The following is an 18,075-nucleotide window of genomic DNA, read 5'->3' as shown; positions in this document are numbered from 1 at the left end:
CGGAGCGGGCCGGGCGGGGGGGGCCGTGGACCCCGTGGATTTCCTCAAGCAGCCGCAGACCATCCTCCGGGTGACGAGCTGGGTAAGGGGAGCGGGGCGGCGGGCGGGGGCCGCGGCCGCTGTGCAGCGCCCGGGCCAGGTGCGGAGTCGGGGCACTGCCCGGTGCTGCTGCGACGTGCAGCGCCAGCGTCTGTGCAGCGTGCAGTGTCCGTGCAGTGTCCGTGCAATGTGCAGCGTCCCTGCAGCGTGCAGTGCCCGTGCAGCGTGCGGTGCCCGTGCAATGTGCAGTGTCTGTGCAGCGTGCAGTGTCTGGGCATTGCCCGGTGTCTGGGCATTGCCCGGTGCTCGGGCGACGTCCGTGCAGTGTGCAGGGTGAGTGCAGGGTGCAGCGCTCAGGCAGCGTGCAGTGCCCGTGCCACGGGCAGTGCCTTTGCAGCTGTGCAGTGTCGGTGCGGCTGGGCAGGGGTGGTGGCCGCGACCCGGCCGGGGTGGCTCCCATGGGTGCTGGCGAGGATTTTCCTTGGGAAGGGGGCAAGGTGCAGCGGGTGGATGTTGTTGTCACTGCCCTTTCCCCGTTTTGTCCCTGGCACTTGAGTGAAGGGCAAGGGGAATGGGGTGTAAATCCGGAGGCAGAGGACATTTTGCTTCCCTGCTTTGCTCTGGGCATGCCTGTGCGTGCGAGAGGGAAGAAATCCCAGCGCCAGCCCTGCCCAGATCCCCCTGCCGTCCCCGGAGGATGTCATGTTTTCTGGCCGTTTCCCACTGTACGGGCGCCTGCCGCGTAGCGGGGAGCAGACGGTGGAATATGCCATGGAGCCGCGCGGGGAAGGCTCTGCTCCGTGATGCTCCGTGAATAAGCAGCACGGAGCGCTGCACAGAGGAGCTTGCTGGGAGCCGTGGTGCCGGGCTGGAGGCAGCCCCCCCCCCCCCGCCTGCTTTTACCTGCTAAAACCCGCAAGCGTGCATGCGCCTTGCAAGCGAGCGTGCCCCTTGGGGGGGGTCCACTGTGCCCGGCCCCAAATCCCAAACCCCGAGCGGCAGCCGGCTTCTGGCTCCCCCGGGGCCGGGAGGCTGCGGGGAGCCCGGAGGCTCGGTCTCGCCTGCCTCCCCACGCGCGGGGGCCCTGGGCCACCGGCGCTGCCCCCGTGAGCTCTCCAGCCGCGCCGAGCGCTGCCGCGACCCAAAGGCGTGACGAGAGCGCGCGGCCTCGGCTGCCGGCCGCGGGGCGACGAGGCCGGGGCGTTCGGGGCGGCCGAGGCTCGGCGCAGCGCGGCCTGGGAGCGCGTGCTTATCTCTGAGCACGTGAGCAGCTCCAGCTGCAATCACATGCTCGAAGTTAAACCACACGCTAAAGTGTCTGGCTGGATCAGAGCCAGTTTACTTCCCAGGGCTTTGGGAAAAAGCCCCTGAATCCATTACTGGAGTAAGATGGAGGCCGGTTATGGATCTGGAGCATCAAAGCGTGGGGTGGATTAGATGTTTGGCACTGGGCTCACGTGGTGCCTGGCCGCGTCTTTCCCTAGGAGCATTATCTCTGTCCAAAAACTCGGTCTAGATCCATCTGGACCTTCCTCGTGCAGCCATGTCACATGGTTGGCAGCGGTGTCGGTTTGGGGCACAGTCAGATAAATTGCTGACCCACAGATGGTGACTTAGGCAGCTCGTTAAAATGAATCCGCCGCCGCACGCCCGGGGGTTCACCGTCCGCGGCGGACACAGGGCAGCGCTGGAGGCGGCTGGGAAAGCGGAGCAGAATCGGGAACACAGAGCTAAACAAGAAATCCCAGTTTAGAAAATACTCTTGCATGTATTTGCTGCCTGGCTTGTTCAGTAGGGAAGTCACTGGTTTCGTGGTTTTGAATTCGCAGGGGATCTGTGAAAACCAAGCTTGTAAAACTGCAGAAATGCATCAGCTCAACCCTGATAAGGCGAAACTGGCCCCTTTGCTTGCACCAACGTGCGACGTGTGCAACGGTGTGGCYGAGCAGAAGGGTTTGCAGCGCTCAGAGTCGGGCCGGAAACCCACGGAGCCCAGATTTGCAGATTTCCGTGGACTTTGGGAAGCTCGGGCTGAGCCCGTTTGGAGCCCTTCTCCCAGGTCTCCTGCCGGGGGCTGCTCTCTGCCCCGGCCCCTTCTCGCTCGTGGTCCCGCTCGCAGCCCCGGCGCTTGCCTGTGCTGCAGCCCCCCGAGCTGTGTTTTAAAGCAGCCGTCCTGCAGCCGCGTGGGGCTGCTCCGTTATTCCCAAAGCACAGAGAAGCCTTCCCGGGAGCGCCTGGCGGCCCGGAGGGGAGAGGCGCTTCCCCTCTGCACCTGCCGCCTCGGATACTCCTCGAGAAAATCCTCAGCTGAGGCTTCTTGTGGTGTCCCGTCATACCCCGTATCGTTGCCTATTTTTAAACATATTTAACCTGTGCAGTTGGATGGGAGCTTGGAGACGTGGCGGTGCTGCCCGGCGGGACGGGTGCGAACGGCGCCCAGAGCCGTCCGGGATGCGCCGCTCCACCTGGGCGCAGGGGCCGAGCAGAGGGACCGGTGACTTCAGCTTAGGAATCCCCCAGTGTACGTTTTGGTAAAAGGGGATTCCCGTTTCTACCTTAGATAAAAACCTTTCTGTGGCGTAGACGGCGATTTTGAGTATCTGAAGGAAAAAAATAAAACCGCTCCTGGCATGAGCCGTAAAATCACAAAGCTGGAAAGAACCATGTAACAGTTCCTCATTCATCTCTTCCCCCTCCGCCTGATGCAGCTTGTCAGATGAAGATGTGCTCGCTCTTGCGGTTTCCCTTTTGAACGTTTTTTTTGCACAGCAAAACAAACTTTACATTCACTACGGATGCCTACCGGATCATGAGCTCCTTGCTCCGTCACTGCCGTTGCGAGCTGTACGTTGTCGTGGCCGCGCCGCTTTTCAAGGGGCGTTATTCATTTAGCGTAGATTTAGCTCTGACTTTTAAAAGCGGCTCTGGAAGACCTCCCGTTACAGGAAATGTTTTCAGTCAGTTCCTCTGAATGTCCGTAAAAAGAGCCGTAAAAGCGTTTTTCCCTGACATTTCTACTTTTGCCCCAAGAGCTGGGAGCCCACGTACGCACGGTTCGCCGTTGGTGCAGATGTGAAAGTGGAAATACCCGGAGATGGAAAATGCACCCGAGCGGCCGCCTGCTGCAGCCCGCCCTGCCGGCGTGCGGGAAGGGCAATGCTGGCAGCATGCCGTGCCCGCGGCCCGGGGTGCGCAGCCGCGGGGACAGTCCCGGTCCCGGCTGCCTCCGTCCGCATGCCCGGCAGGCTCCTCGGCAGAGCTCAGCAGGAGCTTGGTCCCGTTTGCTGCAACTTAGAGGAATGCCGACGGATCCTCTCTAAGTGACTGTTGCGTGTGATCGGCATCGCTCCGTTGGGAGCACCGGTTGCATGGCTCGTCGGCGGCTGCCTTATCCTATCCGCTGTCTTTTTCTCTCATTTCTTCCAGTTAAATGCATTTGCAGCCCATCGGCATGGAGAGCTTTTCCTATGCAGTAATTTAGCTCATCGGGACCAGTACTTTGGGTTTTCTTTGCAATAGTCTTGCGCTTTTAAGAGTGAAACCTTTGTCAGGAGACTCTGGACTATGGCAGCCAAAACCGATTACCTGCGAGAGGTGCAGCATGAAGCGGCAATCCCTAAAGCAAAGCAGCAACCCCTATAGCGAAGTGTCAATCCCTATAGCAAAGCGGCAGTCCCTACAGAGAAGTGGCAATCCCTATGGCCTTTGATGGTCATAGGGATTTTCATGGATGGTGGTGAACATCTGTGACCGGAGGTTRCTCTTGCTCAGATCCAGCAAAGTCGTTACGTGCTTGGCTCTGCACCGACCTGGGTCTTAGTCCGTAAKGGGGCAAATCATTGTCTTTCAGCAAAGCCAGTGAGCTCTGCTGCTGGGTGACTTCGGGAGGGAAGGTATCGCSTGGTGGTTTGATGCATTAAGGCTAGGTGGTGGTTCTTGGAAAGAGCGAGTGTGTCCTTTCCTTCCTAGTTCAGGTTTGTTTTGTTTGCCAAAAAAGCATGAAAAAGGGCTGTACCTGGCCAGTATTTCTGCTCCTGGTAAGAGACGTATTCATTTTTATTAGAAAAAACAGGCTCAGGAGTAGAAGAGCCAGGCYGGGAGACGAGAACGACGCGGTGCCAGCGTTGTTGTGGCTCTGCACCCCGAGGATGTGCCGCCCGCATCCTTCCGGAGGAGCGTCCCAGGGAGAGCGGCACGTGCCGCGGGCAGAGCCGCCGGAGCGGCCGCTTGGGCGAGCGGGGGCTTCACGCCTCGCTGTGCGACGCTGGAAAGCGCAGCTCCTGYGGACGGACGGACGGACGGACGGYGCTGGGGCCTCGCGGCGCCCTTCGCTGCGGGTGCCGGGTCGCAGCGCGGTGTTTCAGCAGTAGAAACGTCTCGCCTTAAAATGGCTGACGGTTTGCAGGCTGCAGCCTTCAGCTTGGCTCTCTTGCATTATTTGCCCTTGGTTTCCCGTGTGGCGGCCGTGCTCCGGCCGCGAGGCCTCCTCGGGCGCGTTGTGGGTGCCTGGGCTGCAGAAGGGCTTCAACCAGCGCGGGTGAAAACCGTGCCGGGCCCGGGCTCTGGCGGGCTCGAGCCCCGCGAGGGGCTGCAGCTCCGCAACGYGCAACGACGGAGCGGAGCCGGGCGGCCGGGTGGCGACTGCCTGCTGCCGCCGAGGAGCCCTCGGCTCAGCCCTGCGCTCCCGAAACGCTGCCTCGGATGCGGGGCGCCCGGGCTCCGGCRCGGGCGGCTGGGGGCTGCCCGCCCTCTCGGCAGACCTGGGTTTGCAGCACGATGCTCAAAATCCCGCCGGTTTCTCCGGCTTTGCACCGCCGGCAGCCGGATCCCATCCCCACCGGGGCTCCCAGCCGCCGTCACGGTCCGTCCCCGTGTCCCCCGTTCCCAGAATCGCCGCAGTTCGTCTCCTGGCTCCTTCGCGCCCCAGTTCCACTTACCGAAAAGGGAGGCGAGGTGGGAAAACACAAGCGCCCGGCTGCCAGCCGGAGACCCTGAGCCGGGAGCAGGTTCCCGCAAAAGCCCTGCCGGGGGAAAACGTTCGCGTTCACGGCGAGTAGCGGCCCTGGCACCCGTTCGCCCGGCGGAGCAAGACCTGTTCCTCTTTCTGTAAGGTTTTTTGGCTGGAAAACGGAGTGGGATGCGAAGGCTCAAGCTGGTTTATAAAGCGCCCGCCCGTCTTCGGCGCTCGCTGTCAGGCGCTGGTGGCGGGGCGGTGCGGGGTCGCAGCGGGCCCGGGATTTTGGGGCACCCGCCGGAGGCGCTGGCACAGGGGACGGCGAGGAGCCACCCCCCTCTGGAGAGCAGGGCTTTTCCCGTGCCTCRGGGGCAGACCCAGAAACTCTCAGTCACTGCGGGAAATCGGATCTCAGATTTTCAAGCCCCAAATCTATTCCCATTAAAATGTTTTACCAGCACCATTTAAAAAAAAAAAAAGAAAAACTGTAAAATTTCAATCACGAGGGAAAAAAAAAATATGGGAAGATTTGTTTTCACTGAAAAGTATGTTTTGACAGGAATATTTCAGCCAGCTCTGATGTTTTGAGTGCATCTTTCAAATGTGTGCACTTGAGTCTTGTTTCTATTTTGGCCTCCGGAGAAGAGGCCGCGGGTGTCCCGATGGCATCCCGCGCCCCGGGGACGGCGGTGCAGGAGGAGGCACAGCGGGGTGTCCCCATCCCGGTCCCCATCCCGCCAGCATCCCGCGCCCCGGGGACGGCGGTGCAGGAGGAGGTGCAGCGGGGCGTCCCCATCCCCGTCCCCGTCCCTGTCCCCGTCCCCGTCCCAGTCCCCATCCCGCCGGCATCCCGCGCCCCGGGGATGGCGGTGCAGGAGGAGGCGCAGCAGGGCGTCCCCGTCCCCTGCGCGTCCCCGGGGTGGCGGGTCGTGGCGGCGCGTGGGCAAGGCGCTGGCGGTGGGGCCGGCTGTCCGCATCCCCCCCGGCAGGCTCCGTGCTCGAGCCCCTTCCCTTCCCTTCCCTTCCAGCGGGCCAAAACCTCCAGCCCCTGCAGCATCCCGCAGGCTGCGTTTCTTTGCGTTAGGCCAAGCTAAACCCACTGGAATTTAAAGTTATGCCGTGAAACGTCTGTTCTCGGTGTCTCCGGTGCCTCCGTGCCTGGGGAGCCGAGGTCCCTTCCGGAGGTGTCGTGCACCCCGACACGCTTTAGCTCTTGGCTTCCACGCGGCCGCCCCTTCCCGGCACGTCGAGAGCAACCGGCTGAGCCCCGCCAGCTCCGAGGGGGCAACGACGTCGTCCAGGCTGCTAATCCTGGAAGGACTAAGCAAAACCGTGATCTGAGAAGCTAAGTGCAAGTTCACTGGCCTGCCAGGGAAATAATCCTGGGGACTCGGAGGTTCTCAATTATTCATGTTTTCCAGAATCGCATTATTTCTTCCAGGGCCTGTTTTATAAATGCTGCTGCTATTTCTGATGGTAAATAACAATTTTGCATTATTTATGAACAGATTTTTACAACTGCTGATATTACAGCTGCTGCCAAAGCACTGGGAAAATTATTATGACTGTTTGTTGTTGTTTCTGTCGTACGACGCAGCGCTCCTGCTCTCTGCCTGGGGATGCTCCCGCCGGCGCGTGACAGCCGAGCGCTCCAGCGAGCGCAGCGCGGCGGAGGGAGAGCAGCGAGTGCAAGCGGGCGCGCGGCTTCCCAGGAGCTCGGGGCTCAGCGGGAGAAGGACCCCGGACACGGGCTCCGTCAGAGGATGAGGGAGCCCTCGGGGAGGAAGGCCCCGTTATCCCAGGGGGGAAGCCAGTGGGAATATGCATCCTTCGTGTCCCGAGCGAACGCTTCGGAGGAGATCAGCGGTTGCACCTGGGTTTTGCACTCTCGCATTTGGAAACCTGAGCTTTAGGAAAGTGTCGTTTCAGAGCAGGCGGCTTAAGGAGTAGGTGCCCAGGGCAGCAAGCGCCGGCCGCGGGGCTCGCCGGTGCCTCCAGCGCCGGCTCCTCRAGGTAGGCACCGTGCTCCTCCTCGCGCCCCCGCCGCCAGCCCTGGGCTTCGTTTGCTTGCAGCCGCGGAGCGTTTCGCCAGTGGGCCCGGCCGCCCTGGCTGATCCACCTCCGGTCTGGGGGGAAGTTAGCAGAGACGGTTTAAAACCCCTCTGCTAAGGGGAGCAGCTTCAGACCGAACAGCYGCTGTCCCAGCTTGACCTCGGTGCCGGAAGGAGGGTTTGGAGGAGCGGGAAGAAGGGCTGTCTGGGAACGGATGAAATCCTCCGGGGGAGGCAGGAGCGAGACGTCCCCCGGCCAGTGCTTGGGCGCAGGCGGCGCGATGGGCGTCACCGCGTGGCTCTTCCGCCGCTCCTCGTCTGTCCGTCCGTCCGCCTCCCGCGCGTCGTGTCGTGCCGTCCGCGCGGGAACGGGGGCCACGGCACACCGTAACGGAGCCGCTCCCCGGCTCCCGCTCGCTGCCTTCGCTTCCAGAGGGACGACGGAGTGACTTGAGCCGGCTGCATGCCGCGACGCTGCTCCTGAGAGCAGAGAGCAGCCCCGGCAGCAGGGCTCCGCACAGATCTGCCTGCTCTGTTTATTTGTTCCCTCCCCAGCCTGCCTGGAGAATAACGTCTCCTAAAACGTGCCGCAAACCGAGCGGCTGAAAAGCAAAGAGGTTCCCAGCGGTGAAAGACGCGGGTGCTGTCCACCAGCCCCTTATTTAAAGCCGCTAACCAGACCGGTGTAGGGATCCGTCTAACAAATGCCGTGTTGCCATGGAGTCAAACCCAGGAGTGAATCCAATTTTGCTGCTGTTGGAAAACAGAGTTAAATGTAAACAGCTGCAAGTTGTGCTGTCTCCTTCCTCCCGCAGATCTTCTCCATCGTGGTGTTTGGCTCCATCGTGAACGAATGCTACGTGAACAGGGACAGCCAGGACCCCGAGCTCCTCTGCATCTTCAACCAGAATGAGAGTGCCTGCAGTTACGGCATCGCCGTCGGCATCATTGCCTTCTTCGGCTGCATCTTCTTCTTTGTTGTGGACCTCTACTTCCAGCAGATCAGCAGCGTGAAGGACCGCAAACGGGTCGTGCTGCTGGACCTTGGCTTTTCAGGTACGTCTTTGGCTTTGCTCTGCTTGCGGAGGAGGCAGCTGGCTCCGTGCGGAGCGCGGGGCCTTTGCTGTGCCCYGCAGCTCTTCGCGTCGCGTCCTCCTCTCCCCAGGGCCTGGCACGTCTCGTGCAGCTGTGGGCGGAAGGACAGGGGTGGCAGAGGGGTCATCCTGCCCAGCAGTGAGTTCAGAAGTAGCAGCAGAAAAGCCAGCGTATGGCAGTTTGGGGACAAGGCGGGGTGTCCCACTCTTCTCTGTTACTTCTGCAACCGGAGGCGTTTGTCGAGGTGGGATTTGTGAGGCCACCCAGGGAAGTGCGCCTCGGTGCCCATATCTCGGAAACCAGACGGGTGCTTTATCCTCCTCAATCTCTTGTTCCTGGCTCAAACAAACGTCATTTCATCTGCTGCATCTGGGTCTGTTTTTGCATTGCRCGCGCGTGTTTTTGCACAAAGCAGAACGGGGTGGCACAGCGGGAGGTGAGGTGCCAGTACAGCCCCTCGCTGCCTGTTCCTGCAGGCAGGTTGGGGACTCGAAGCCTGGCGCAGATCCGCGCCGTCGGCATCCCCTCGGCCTGGGGGAGGTCGGGCTCAGGCGTGTGAGCGCAGGTGAGCGGGATGCGTTGAGCCGGCAGAGGCCATCTTCACCTCGGCTGCTCTGGGAATTTTCTGGCTTCGTTTGCAGCTGATGCTCTCGATTTCCAGGCTCTTGTGTTTGCAAAGTCTGAAGGTGGTTTATCCAGCACAAGCACAGCTGATGGCTCTCTGGTCCCGGATGAAAACATCCGCCATCGCCTCCCTGTTGTTAAAGATGTTCTGTCCTCCCTGGAAAGCTTATTTTTGCGGCGTTCGAGCTCGGGCATCCAGCCCGTGTTAAATGATATTTACAGCCCCTTCCGTCAGGCTAGGTGCCTGCAACCCTTTAATCCGGAGGGAAATGGAGCATCCGCATCCATCTTCGGGCTGACTCGGGTGACTCAGCGCGCGGCTGTGAACTTCCCCTGCCTCTCACCCTGTCGCAGCTGTTCTCTCCCCTGCGAGGCACGTGCAGACGTTGCCCCGCTCAATCTCTGCCTCGTTTTTCTTTCGCACCGTCGCGCTTCACGTGCGCTTTCGCGGACTTGAGCGGCACGCCGGAGGAGCCGGGCTCCTGCCCTGCCAAGCGGCCGTCACGCAGCCCGCGCGCGCTGATCCGGGGGGAAAGGCTGCGGCATCGCAGCAGCCTGCGTTGGCACGTCCGCCTTGCCCGCAGCTTCCGAACGCAGCCCCGCAGCCGCCCAGGGCTGTTGATCACCCCCGGAGCACGCTGCGAGCCGGCGGTCCTTGTGTGTCTTCTGGGTGCGGTGTGTCAACAGTTTATTGTATCTGGGGAGAGATTTCCTGCTCCCTGGGGCCTTCCCCGCCGCCGCCTTCTGGGTAGGAACCAGCAAGCCACTTCCTTGCTGCTAAAACAAGCCACCTACGTGCAGCTCGTGTGGACGCGAGCTTGTGACCGACGCAGCGCCGGGCGTCAGGGAGGGGTGTGAAACGGCCCCGGCGTTTCGGCCGGCGTGGCAGATAGATAGCGGCGTGTCTGCCCTGCACGTCGCTGCTGCGGGCTCGCGGCGGGGGCTTCGGGGTGGCTTTGAACCGAGAGCCCTGGAGCCGCCGCAGCGGAGGCAGCAGCACGCAGGGACGGAGGGGACCGTCCGGCTCAGACCCTGCCGTTGCACCGTACGACCCAGTTTATGCATTGAGCAAGCTCCAGCCCAAAGCTGGAGCTCTTGGTCATGATCTCTCTTGGTCATGGGTGGCCAGAGCCGCGCACGCTCCGTGGACGTGTCACCAAGGCCTTTATAAAGACACTAGCTTATCTTTTACTTTACATCAGTTCTCAACGATACCGTAGCCATCGTCAGGTCTAGCTGCTCCTCGCCGGTCTTCTGGTGGTGAACCCACAGCCCGYGGTGGAAACGCGGGTTCCTGCCCCCTCCTTCCCCAGGCTTGTGCTCGTGCGGCCCCGATGCGCCGCGGTGCCGATGGCTCTTCCTCACCGCTGCTGGCAGCAGTTTTCCTGCTTCCCTCCCCTTTTTGCGCTCTTTAATGAAAAGAGAAAAATCTCTTCTTTTTGCCGCAAAGAGCAGTCTTCCATAGCTCCCCTCCAGCATGACGTTTCCTCTTTTACCCCTGCCTAATGCATCTCCCTCTTAGCAGCAGTTCCTTATCTTTTTTGCTGCTCTAGTACAGTCCCATCTTTCCCAGCTTAACCAGTCGTCTCCCACATGGCACCATACCAAATGCTGGGCTGAAATCTAGATAGAGAGACTCGATGCTGCTGTAAACGGGAGCACTGTCGGGGACTTTCGTAACAAAGTCCATGGTCACCCAGGGCTAAACACAGCGAAACCTGCCTACACCTAGTTCTGCATTTCTGCATTTTCTTCTGAGGCCCGGTTCAGCCGAGCGTCGCTGACGTGCGGGTGCTTCGCCCAGGGGAAGGGTGCAGGTCCCCACTCCGGGGGACGGAGGAATCGGCCAGCCAGCTCCGTCCCCTCCCTGGCCGCCCCGCGGCATCTCTGCGCCCGTCCAGAGGCCCCTTCCCATCCGGATCGCTCGGTGATTCAGGCCACGGCACGAACTAGCTGCTCACAAACTGTGCGTGCAAAACACCCTTCAGCTGCCTGGACAAGCGATGGGGTCATTTTCCTGGGAGAAAAGATGTCAGGGCTGGTTCGTGCCCAGTATAGCTTATTCTGTTCCTACTTCTGTGCCTTCACTTTTCTAAAAATACGGCTGTCCCAAGCCTTTTTTACACCCCTGCTGCCATAGCCCGTACACCCACTCGCACCTAAATGTCAGGCAGTTGGTTGCTTTCCGAACGCGAGTCGATACAAGCGGATCTCACGGCAGAGATTAAGTGCAGGATTTTCCTGGCACGTGAAGCCCCCGCGGTCGCGGAGATCACGGTGCGTCCTCGCCGCCGCGCGGCCCCGAGCGCCGAACCTGCYGGGCGGCGGAGCCGAGCCCACCTGCGCCGGGTGCAAATTTGCGTTGCTGGGTGTAATTTGCATTGCTTGACTACCGCCGCGCTAATCCCTCGAGACGGCATGTGGGACTCTTAGGCTGGGCCCTGCCTTTCTTCCTCCCTGCCAGCGATGGTATTCTTGGTTTCCTCCTACTTGCTTGTGGCAGTTTCGTCCTTTCTCTCTGTATGTGATCTCCGCGCTGTCGCTTGTTCTGATTTAAAAGCTGAAAATGCATCTGGGAAATACYGGCGCGAGGAACGTGCTGGGGGAAGAGGAAGCGGTGCAAATCAAGCTGTGAATAGATGAGATGAGAAAAGAAGGTCGTTTCTGGCCCTTTGCCCAGGGCACCCAGGGGCCTGGTGCTGGCCGTCAGAGACGGACGTTAAATGGTAGTCGCTGCCTACGCAGGTTACGGGGGCCTTGATGAAAGGGTTAACCCACGAGTGTCTCTCACCCGAAGGAAGCAGGACTGCGCATTCGATCCGCGGAGGGTCAGAGGGCTGCTCTCGGCAGCGGAGCTGTTCCTCAGCCCCGGCTGTGCAAAGAGCGGGATCGTGCCTGAATTAGCGAGGCTTTTCCTGCAGCGCGGCTGCCCCCACGGAGGGGAGGGAGCTCTGGCTCCTGCAGTCCTCCCGGAGGACGCGGTGCCGAGGCACAAGCGGGAGCGACCCGGCCGCGGCGCCGTGCAAAATGGCATTTGCAACTTTCTCTTCCATCTGCTCTTACAGCTGCTCCCGTCGAAGCGCGCTTGGTTGGAACCAGGCTGTAATTATGGCTGTAACATATCTTTCCTGGTGTTTGCACTCTGTTGTCTACAGATCCTAAAACTATAATTATCTGCTGGTTCTTCCTGGTGTTCTCCTTCTCCCCGGTGTGCCGGAGGGTGCAAACCCGCTGCAGCGCGCGTCCCCGCCTGCCTGCAGCCTCCAGTCTCCCCAGCGCAGGTAGCCGCACCAGGCCGGCATCGGCTCAGCCCCCTTCCCTAAGCTTTAAATTTCATGGTTAGCAGCAAACACCTCCAAAACGATCCACTCTCGCTTGATCCTGTAAATGCACCGGTGGCTCGCTATGGGCACCGTTAACCCGAGGAGGCTGCTTGGCCCGTTTGCGGGACCGTGAGCGCTAACGTCGCCGGCTGTTGCCCGTGCGGTTGCCGGATGGAGCAGAGCCGCGGCTACCAGGGCGGCCCTGTTGCCTGAACAGGCGCGGGGTAGCTGTAATCCTGGGAATATGATTCATGTTCCTGGGTACAAAGTCTCATCTCAAAAGAATGCTAACAGAAGATGAACATGATCGTAAATGAAAATGAGTGCTGGTACAGAAACAAAAATAGTTCCTCGTGGAGCTTCCTGGGAAGTCTGATCTCACGCAGCGGCGTGTGTCAATCCTCCGGACTTCCTACAGCGCCTGTCCGGTCATCCTGGAAGCCCTCCCCACGCCTCATCGTCCCTCGTCCGTGCAGACACCTCTRTTCACCTCCTCCCCGTGCGGCGGAGAAAACCTTTTCTCCTTTAAGGGCTCCAGGCAGAGCTGTCGTGGCGTGGGATGGAAATCGCGGCTGATCTCTGCATCAGGAAACGTCGGCRAAGTGCAGGAGGGCAGCAGCAGAAGTGATACCGTCGAGGCATTTCTGGTGAAGAAGCTAATGGTTTTAGACCCGGGCGATTAGCGCTGGGAGGGTCAGTGTCCCCACTATCTCSGCGCTGCAGGGGAAGTCAATAACTGCAGTACCCAGCGCAGCCAGCGCGCGTTCAGAGCTGTGGTGACGTCATTTTAACTCTTGAAAACCCTTGGAAGGCGTCGTTGACAGATGGAGCTTTATGCTGCTGCTTGGTGGGTCGTGCCCACGACCCCGTCGTTTGCTGCAGCACCCCGGAGCGCATGGGAGGGGACCTGCTGCACTAGACCGAGCGTAAAGCAAAGAAACAGTTCTTCTCCCAAAGAGGCCTAACCTCTGCGAGCCCGTGRTACCGCCTAGTCCTGCTGGAGACCCCATCGTGCACTAAAACACCCGTGTCCCCTTCTTCCAGCCCGCGTGGTCCCTGAGCATCGCTGCGCTCCCTGCAGCGCTCCTCAGTGTGAACCCCTCAGGAGCTGCTGCTGCTGCGTCTCCTCGCCGGTCCCTCGCGCTTCCGGACGCTGCCGTCCCTGTGGGGCAGCGTCTCCCGCTCCGAGACCTGCCGAGGGGCCGCTGGTGCCGGGTTCAYCGCGTGCTGGTTGTCCGCTCTGCGGCTGGTGCCGTATCTTGGGCGCRTGTCCTCCCGCTGCCGTGCTCCGGAGGAGACGCGGCAAGTGGCGTTTTCTGCGCCCACGTTTAGGGGCAGGTTCTGCGTCCCGTAACGCAGGCCGGCCGCTGGTGAAGTCCCGTTATAACCCAGCTGGAGAACCGGAAAGCACGTCCATCCCTGAAGATGACCTTTCCCCAGAGGTCTGCTTTAATGCTGAGGACAAGCGGATCGTCCTGAATGGAAGTGGAAATACGTGCAGAGATTTGGGGCAGTTTTGCTAGCAGGCATTAGCCATGATCTGCAAGAAGAGGCTGTTTTACTACTGTCTGTAATTTGGCAAACACGGAAGATCCCGGCAGGAGGTTGCGTTGCCGTGGGGGCCGTTCAAGGGCTCCRGCACGGCCAAGCAGAGGAAGGTGCCCAACCGGCGAGGAAGCCCCGGGGCCCAGCGTCCCCGCGTGCGCTGGCGCCTGGAGTCAGCGGAGGGGCTGGAGGGGAGCTCTGTGCCGGGGGCGCTCCGGGAAGCTGGAGACCCTTCAAACCGCGGTGTGGATGGCTCCGGCGTGGGCAGCTCCCAGCCCCAGCCCCGGGAAAGCGTTACTGCCCGGCGCAGCGGGCGGCTGTGGCTCCCTTCGTGCCTCCTTCCCGAGCCGCTTGGCGCCAGGCGCTGCTGCTGGCGGCTGATTGAATTAGGGAGCTGCAGCCCTGTGCTGCTCAGCCAGCCTCGGCTCCGGTAAGGAATAATCACCCGGCATCTTTGCTCGATCCCCCCGGGAGGCTGAAGCGGGAGCGCCGTGCTGCCCTCGGCCCCGCGCGCGGGCTGTCCCGGCCCGGGCTCGCTGYGTGCACTCGCGGCGTTGCCCCGCTCGGTAGGTGCGCTGCCCTCCCGGGGCGCTCACCAGCCCCGTGTTCGCTGCAGGGTTAATCTCAGCCTGCCCCTGTTCCTGCGTGGTTATTACGTGCTGTTTTTAAGCTCCCCGACTGTCTCCCTGGATAGGGAAAGGCACGGTCCGTCGCGGAAGGGCTGCAAAGCCGCCTCCTGCGTCAGCCCAGCAGCCTGCTGCTGCCCTCGCTGGTGGAGGCTTCTTGCCTGGGTGAGGTTTGGTGCATCCAGAGCAAAAAGTTTCCGAAAGCCCCTGGTGTCCGGGAATAAAGGGCATCGTAGAGGGCCGCGCTAGGGTGCTGGGACTGGTCTGATAACGCCTTGATGCCTGTGACCAGTCTGAAATCCTACAGACCGTGAGAGCCTTGAAGCCCTGAGAGCGTGTCTAGAGAGGGTGCACCATCCCTAGAGCTCTTCAAGACCTGCTTGAGATACAGGTGAGCTGAAGTTAAGGCGGGCGACAGGCTAGACGACCCAGGTTCCTTCCAGCCCTGTTTTTTCAGTGGTTGTAAAGGGGCTTCGCCTGCAGGCAGAAGGCGTGCAGCACTTCGAGAAAATCAGCTCCTTTCAAAGTAGCTCTTTTCGGACCCTACCGCAGACCCCAGATGCCTGGTTCCTTTTGAAAGTCTGCTGGCGCTGTGCTTGTGCCTCGGCGGTCCCGGCGAGCCGGCTTCTTCACAGTGCGGAGCTGGTGGGCAAGGGCGGCGCTAACCAGCTCTGCTCTCTTGCAGGTTTCTTGTCCTTCCTGTGGTTTGTAGCTTTCTGCTTTCTGGCAAACCAGTGGCAACGGACAACGATGAGCAAAGGGACTTCGCAAGGAGCGGATGCCGCCCGGGCAGCGATCGCCTTCTCCTTCTTCTCCATCATCACCTGGGTGAGTTCAGCTTCGGGACGTTCAGAGGACCCTACGCTGGCAGCACGGTTGGGGACCGGCTGGTCCCGGTGCTGGGGTGCAGCACGGCCCCCAGGGTCGCGATCGTCCCAGGCACAGGGCGGTCAAGGGCTCGCTGCCACCTGCAGCCGGAGCGCGGCCTTCGTCCGGCTCTGCCGTGTGCTGCGGCAGGGCACAGACCTGGCGCGGAGCCGCTGCCGGGAGGATGCTTCGAGGCGCGGAGAGCCTGGAGAGCAGCGCCCGGAGGGAGCGGGACGTGGGTCTGGCCGGAGGAGGTCTGGTGGGGACCCAAACAACGTCCGGCCCGGCCAGACACCGTTGCGTCCAGGGTGGTCAGGGGGCATGAAGTTGGGCCGGCCACGGTGCCGGACACTGGAGCCGCGGACCCGGCGGCCCGTAGGGCTCTTTGCTGCTGCTGCTGTTCCCCGGGCGGCTGCATCGGTCCTTAGGGCCATCGTCCTCYGGGGCCAGCGGCGTCCCGGCGGGGTGGGACAGCGGGGCAGGCATCCTTCCCAATTCTTCCCTGGACGGGAGAGCAGGAGCTGCGGCAGCATCAGCCCCAGGCTGAGGCCTGGGCGCCTCTCGTTGCGCTGGTGACGGTCGGGCCCCTGGCACGCGCGTGGCCTTGGCGTCGTGCCTTGCCCGCGCTCTTGGCCGCTCGGGGGCTGAACTCGAAGCCCTCGAGGGCCGTCTGTCCGCGCCGCGCCGCCCCCACGCACGCCACGGTGCGAATTCGGAGTTTGCAGACCCAAAKGCCCAACTGAGAGCAAAGGTGGGGAGAGGGGAACCGAAACCTGGCCGAGCTCAGCGCTGAGCCGGAAGGAGGAATCYGGGGCACGGTTTGGAGAAGTGAACCCCGGCAGGCAGCGAGGGACTGTCCGGAGGAAACCTGCCGTCTCCCCGGCGGGCAGAGAGAGGTGAAAGTTGCGGTTCCTGATCCGGAAAGCGTCGGCTTAGGTCCCATCTTGCTGGGGAATTCCAGACTTCCCCTTCTCCTGGGGCTGGAAAGTTGCGGTGCCGTTGGAAACAGCGCCGGCCGCAAGCTGCCCTCATTTCGGTGCGTAGGGAGACCCCAGCGGGTGGCTTGTTCGGAAGTGAAGTCCCCAGGCCCGCAGGGATGTGTCGGCACGGAGACCGGCCAGCCCTGGGAAGCCCCTGCGGAGCCATCATCTTYGAGGGGGATTTTGGATGCGGGCCGGGGCCACCCCCCCCCCGGGGCAGGGGGCGAACAGGCCCCGTTGCCTTAAAAGAGCTGGAGCAAAGGAGAGGCTGCGCGGTGCCRGCAGCAGGCCCGGTTCACTTCCTCGCCGGTTTGACTGCTCCCTGCTCTGTTATTACCCCCATAAATCTCTCCTAATCCCGGCTTCCCTGCAGCTCGCCCGCGCTCACGGATTGAATCGCTCCATTGCCAAACTGCTGCTTTAACGCAGCCGCCCGGGAAGGGAGCCGGGGAGATGCTCTCCCTGCCGGAGAAGTGTCTGCTGCCCCCAGGCTTGGGGCTCCGCTCCGGCTCCCCTCCGGCTCCCCGCGCGCTCCGGGCGCCCAGGGCTCGGCCGATGCCCCGCTGGGGGGCTTGAGCGGTCGGGGCTCGCGCTGCGCCTGGGCCGCGGGTGGCTTTTCCTGCGCCCGTCTGTTACAAGCTAATTGGATCGTTAATGAGCCCTGCAAGGAAAGCAAGCGTGGGGCTCGCGGCGCTGCCGCTCCCGTTTCCCACCGTTTCCCACCTGAACGCTTGCAAGCTGGCGAAGGCGCCTTGGCGGGACTGACCTGTTTTTCTGGGCCGGGGCGAGATGGCTCCACGTCCTTGCGGCCACGGGGCTGGTGGTGCCGACGCGYGTCCCGACCGCTTGCGGATGGCGGGGAGTCTYGCCCCTGGAACCCAGCAGGGATCCRGCCGTGCACGGAGGCAGGCGCTCAGCCCCACGGGGTGGTTCTGCCGTGCGGATCGCAGCACACCCAGGCGCCGTCGCAGGCGAACAGGTGCTGCGAGCACCCGCTTTCCCGGCCCGGGGCCCCTGTGGCATTTGGGGATGGAAGGGGCAGAAGCGGGACGGAGGGGAGCGTCGGCAAGGCAGGAATTTGCCCACCCGGGACCTGAGCCTGGCTGCAACCGCCCTCCCGGACCAAAGCTTTGGGGACATACGCTTGTTAGCATTGCACATGCTCGTTAGCATCATGCATGCTCGTTAGCATTGCACATGCTCGTTAGCATTGCACATGCTTGTTAGCATCATGCGTGCTCATTAGCCTTGCACACGCTTGTTAACATTGCACACACTCGTTAGCGTTGCACATGCTCGTTAGCATCACGCATACTTGTTAGCATTGCACACGCTCATTAGCATCACGGCTTGGGGGCTTTTTACCTCTTGGCTGTGAAGCAGCAGCGGCCGTTCCCAGTGGAGGGGGGGGGAGGCATCCCGGGGGGCTGCAGGCGCGCGTGGCGGGGACGGGTGCCCCCCGCTAACCCTCCTCCGTCCCCCGTGCAGGTGGCCCTGGCGGTGAAGGCGCTGCAGAGATACCGCCTGGGCACGGACATGTCGCTCTTCGCCACGGAGCAGTTCGCCGCCGACGCCGGCGCGCCGTACCCGGGCTACCCCACCGGCAGCGGCATCGAGAGCACGGAGACCTACCAGAGCCCCCCCTTCGCCGAGACCTTAGACGCCAACCCGAAAGGCTACCAAGTGCCGGCGTACTGAGGGCGCCGCGCGGCGCCGCGCGGGTGACGGTTGGTCGCGGATGTATTCAGTACCATTYCCTTCACGTGGCCGCTCCGCGCCGGGTTCCTCCCTGTTAGCTAGTTGTGCGGTGCGCTCTGTACAGTGGTATTGGTTCTTGTCTTACCTGTCCCAGGGGTTTTCTAAAAGCAGTGTTCCCTCTAAGTCGCAAGGGCGGCCGGTCGCTGCGGCGCGCGCGGACCCGCCGAGCAGGCGATGCCTTTCCCCGCTAGCAAACCCGGCGGCCGGCGCGGC

At 62.0% G+C, this 18,075-nt stretch overlaps 1 protein-coding gene across 1 annotated transcript in view; it reads left to right on the top strand.

The window, feature by feature from the left end:
* Positions 1–18,058, top strand: part of SYNGR3 (synaptogyrin 3) — a 21,697-nt gene extending 3,639 nt beyond the window's left edge. The window contains exons 2-5 of the mRNA XM_026084730.1: positions 6–82; positions 7,860–8,100; positions 14,943–15,085; positions 17,593–18,058. Of these exons, the coding sequence (XP_025940515.1) occupies positions 6–82; positions 7,860–8,100; positions 14,943–15,085; positions 17,593–17,802 (671 nt within the window). The 3' untranslated portion in view covers positions 17,803–18,058. The remainder of the gene's footprint in view (positions 1–5; positions 83–7,859; positions 8,101–14,942; positions 15,086–17,592) is intronic.
* Positions 18,059–18,075: the final 17 nt, after the last annotated feature.

Source organism: Apteryx rowi, unplaced genomic scaffold (genome assembly GCF_003343035.1).
Source record: "Apteryx rowi isolate R43461 unplaced genomic scaffold, aptRow1 scaffold_119, whole genome shotgun sequence".
Taxonomy (NCBI): Eukaryota; Metazoa; Chordata; class Aves; order Apterygiformes; family Apterygidae; genus Apteryx; species Apteryx rowi.
Note: the sequence above shows the minus strand (reverse complement) of the source record. Positions and strands in the feature narration are given on the sequence as shown.